Consider the following 4,296-nt stretch of genomic DNA (forward strand, 5'->3'; position numbering starts at 1 on the left):
TTGAACGTCTAACTACACGATCCGAAACTCGAAATCCACACAGTTTCCGACTTCATGTAAGTTCTAGTTTCAGTACAGCCGATGTTTTTAACTTCATGACTCTTTTACTCTAAAAATCATAACGGTAGGAGTAGTAACATTTCACGTTGATAAAAATAAGAATATTTGAGGTTTTTATAGATACTAGTCGTCACCTAATATTTAGCAAATCAGTAGCTTTTTTGGACTGATATGTAGCAGTTTCGACTTGGATGTAATAGCAGGTTTCGACTTGGATGTAATAGCAGGTTTCGGATTGTTGACTTGGGATGTAATAGCAGGTTTCGAACTTGGTACCGAGTACACTCATGAATTGTGATGTAAGCTCAGATGGATTCAATCCGTCCCCTGGTAATGAAACAAATTCCACGATACATATTACCAAAAATTATATCTAAAACTACTGTAAACTTACAATACCGAAATGATATTTGTCAAGAGATTGTGGGGTTCGGGAGCAACTCCCATTTATCAAACTGATTTATTCAAAAATTGACTCTTGGTAGGATAGCTAAAAACTCCAATTTATTTTCATCACAGTCTAAAAGTTGAAGGGGGCAAGGCTACCAATGTGTATTTTAAGTTTTTAACCACCACCGGATCCGTACTTCTTTCCGAGAAGTACCACTTGCAGCTTATCGTAACCAGCAAGAACACCAGCACCAGCGATAGCACGTAAAATATTGGCACCAGCACCTTTGAAGAGAGATTTAGCACCCTCATTCTTCATAATCTGATTAAGTGCATCCATTGAGCCTTTGTACTTCACAGCTTCACCAGATGTCATCATCATTCTTCTGCGAACAGTGTCGATGGGATAGGATGCTAGGCCAGCGCCATTAGTGATAACCCAACCAAGGGCAAAGCTAGCAAAGAAACTATCCTGAAAGCATGGAAAGCAAACTAGAAATGAATTGAACATGTATGCAGTCTGCTCAAGTGGCCTGAGTATTTACTTTTTTGTACCTCACCATTACCTTAAAAAAGGGTTATTTTTTGAAGTGCAAGAAAAAATACTGACCTGCATCTTCCCGGTGAGGAGGACTGGCTTCAAGGAATCATACATTCCAAAGTATAGACCACGATAAACAATGATCCCAACGCATGAAATGTTAAATCCACGATAAAGCCCTGCAACACCATCTGATGCCAATGTTTTCTTGTAGACGTCAATTAAGCCATTAAATTGTCTTCCTCCACCTTTTTTGGCTGCCTTTGCATCATTTGCGAGACGAGTTCTAGCATAGTCCAGCGAGTAAACAAAGAGAAGGGACGAAGCACCAGCAGCACCTCCAGATCCCAAGTTACCGGCAAACCATTTCCAGTATCCATCTCTGTCTTTCTTAAAGTTGAAAAGGCTCTTAAAGTAGTCCTTAAAAGCAAAGTTCAAGGCCTGCCAATATTCATAAACTTATGAGCAAAAGTACGGACGAATGCATTCTAGTAAAATGCCAAATAGTTTAATTTTGACTGACCTGGGTTGGGAAGTAACGAATGACATTAGCAGTATTTCCTCTCCATAATGACATTAAACCTTCATCCTTCATTGTTCGGCTGAAACAATCACCTATACCTTTGTATGGTTCAGAAAGCCTCCCAGATTTGAGCATCTCATCCTGGTTCTGGATCAGAAGCTTCACACGTTCAATTGGGGCAGCAGCAGTCTTGGATACAGCTGCAGAGACTCCTCCCATGAGAAAATCGGTGAGAAACCCTTTAACGCCTTTCTCCTGGGGTGCTTGGACAAAAACTGGTGCTACTGCTGAAGACACAACTGATATATCATGTCTGGATCGATTTGGCTGCACCATTGGATACTGCAAACCAGCATCACTGAAACTCCCATCTTTACATTTTCTCTGGCGCAAAGACGGGTGTTGGAAACCAAAATTTATTTTCTGTATCACACTTGGATGGTTTGCTGGATCCATCATGTTTCCTGTAAAGAGAATGAACACGAGTTCTTGCAGTCAGGAGTGATCATTGAACTACGGAAGTTTATGCTCAAGGAAATGTGTTGTCTGTGACCATATAATCTTGTGCAGCTAATTATTCGACTAATTTGAAAATCTGACTGAGGGTAAATTCATCACAATATTGAAACAGTAAGACTATTCAGTCCTCGTGCAGCAGATGCCACCAATTAACAGAAAATACTGTACATTATCGGAAACTAATATCCTGAGGTTAACTGATCTACTAAATTTTACAACAATTTAAAGCATAAGCATCATGAAAAAAGGATTCTAAGTCTCTCGGAAGACAACAAATCGATAGCACTTAAATATAACCATCAAATTTCGAAATAAAGATACGTTAAATCCGTGGGAAATTACCAAAAAAAAATTTATGTTTTAAAATTAAATAAATACGACTGCAGTAAATCCCAATCAGAACAGAAAGAGCGCTGGGAAAAAAAATGTAAACTTTGAATTATATGAAAACATGATTAGTCTCGCATCAAAAAAAAATTGAGGGTAACAACAAAAATTACCATTTTCCGCAAACAAAACTAATATACTCCAATTAATCTCATAATTTCGAAAATTTTGAAACTAATATTCATATTCATAGAAAGATCAACATAAGTAACAATCAGGTTGGATCATCTACGAACACACCTCAAATAAAATTACATACGCATGTAGTGTTTGACAATGAGAAACCAGTAACAATGCAACCAGAGAGACTTACTTTAGGAAAAGATGCAACAATGTGTTGGAAGATAAAAATACAAGAAATGTAAATAATGTAATGAATGTAGGAGGGAAATATACCTATGTAGATCGAAAGAAAGAGGTGGGGATGTATACGTGTCTCTTTCGCCTTCCCTCGAGGTTTTTACTAGGTAGGGAGAAATTAAGGGAGCTAAGTGGCCTCTTTCATTGACACCTAATCTACCGTTTTATGTAGTACCGTGATATACGCACACCCTAAACTTATTCTTATTGCCTGTGCCTGTGCATGTGCTGATCTTTTTTGTTATTCTAAAATTATTTCACGTAATCAATTTCATATTTTGTTAAAAAATTAATATTATTCTATTAATATGTGTCTTTTTTATCTAAATTTTTTAAAATATTGGGATTTATAATTGTATAAATTTAAATGTTTTAATATTTGTACAATTAAATTTCCGCTTTCTCGAAAATATATTTTAACATTATAATTTGGTAGTGATATTAAAGTTTAAGTTCTAATTATATCATTATAATTTTTTCTCTTAATTTAATATAATAATAATAATTCAAATTTCAAGTATTTTGAAAATACAATTTTTTTACCAAATACAACAATAAATAAATAAAATAATGTTTCATAGAAACATATGAAGAAGTTTTACATGATATTTTTTTTAAATAAAGAAGTTGTGCATATTAGCTTTTTATTGGAAATCACATTTTTAGGGCTGAGCACTTGGACGGAACCGAACTGAAATAACCAAAAATAGAATTAGTGTTTTTTTTTAAAATCGAATTGAACCGTATTTATATATGAACCAACCGAAAAATCACACCGAATTATTTCGTTTTTTTTGTTCGGTTTGTAAAAGCCGAATATTTGAAAATTCTTATAAAATGATGTTTAAATGATTATCTAGAAGGTAGAATCCCAACAAACACAATCAAAAATGCGGCATTTTTGTAATATTTTTATAATTAAATCTTAAAAAATTAACAATTTTAATAACTAATCTTCAATTTTTAAGTTAGGTTATTATTGTAAAGGAAAATATTATTTTTAAGCTTATGCATTTACCAGAAACCTAAATAATTATATATTTTAATTTTTACAGTTGTGATTCAGGACTATATATGGCAGATGTAAGGGTATTTTAGATAAAATATTATTAAGGGTGTGCAAAAATAAATTTAGGGTGTACATATATCAGCACCCTTTATATATTACTCCCCCATCCCACAATTTTTTGAATGTACTTGCCTAAAAAAAATGAAAATAACATTAAACTAATAGAAGAGATACATCAACTAAACATGAGCAAGTAAAAGACCTAAACACATCCCTCTCAGCCGCCTCCCTTCTTTCATCCTCTCTGTTAGGGTTTGTCTATTTTCAAGTAAATCGAGAGGCTTCCATTGGTTTTCTCCGGTGGAAAGCCCCAACCCCTTCATTCTCTGTTATTCTCGTTTATGTCCTTTCAATAAAACCCAATTTTTTGGGGGTTTGTGTGTCTCTCCTCTTGGAGTGTGTGTTTTGTCTCTCCTTTTGGAGTGTTTGTTAATTTTTTATTTAGTC

At 34.5% G+C, this 4,296-nt stretch overlaps 1 protein-coding gene across 2 annotated transcripts; it reads right to left on the reverse strand.

Moving 5' to 3' along the window:
* On the reverse strand, positions 1–2,946 carry LOC141672054 (ADP,ATP carrier protein 1, mitochondrial-like). 2 transcript variants are annotated; one of them, XM_074478546.1, is made up of 4 exons: positions 2,817–2,946; positions 1,515–1,978; positions 1,061–1,432; positions 1–922 (listed from the first exon to the last, which is right to left on the reverse strand). In XM_074478546.1, the coding sequence occupies exons 2-4, from the start codon at positions 1,971–1,973 to the stop codon at positions 626–628; spliced, it is 1,128 nt and encodes a 375-aa protein (XP_074334647.1). In that variant the 5' UTR covers positions 1,974–1,978; positions 2,817–2,946; the 3' UTR covers positions 1–625. The 2 variants fall into 2 exon arrangements, with proteins under 2 accessions (XP_074334647.1, XP_074334648.1); XM_074478547.1 differs by lacking the exon at positions 2,817–2,946 and adding an exon at positions 2,734–2,786.
* Positions 2,947–4,296: the final 1,350 nt, after the last annotated feature.

This window comes from Apium graveolens, chromosome 7 (genome assembly GCF_009905375.1).
Source record: "Apium graveolens cultivar Ventura chromosome 7, ASM990537v1, whole genome shotgun sequence".
Lineage (NCBI taxonomy): Eukaryota > Viridiplantae > Streptophyta > Magnoliopsida > Apiales > Apiaceae > Apium > Apium graveolens.

Excerpts from the sequence above, each read along its gene's own strand:
- LOC141672054 (XM_074478546.1), bottom strand. The coding sequence starts at position 1,973 with ATGATGGATCCAGCAAACCATCCAAGTGTGATACAGAAAATAAATTTT. Across the intron at positions 1,433-1,514 it reads TTCGTTACTTCCCAACCCAG|GCCTTGAACTTTGCTTTTAA; the intron begins GTCAGTCAAAAT and ends GAATATTGGCAG. Across the intron at positions 923-1,060 it reads TCCTCACCGGGAAGATGCAG|GATAGTTTCTTTGCTAGCTT; the intron begins GTCAGTATTTTT and ends CCATGCTTTCAG.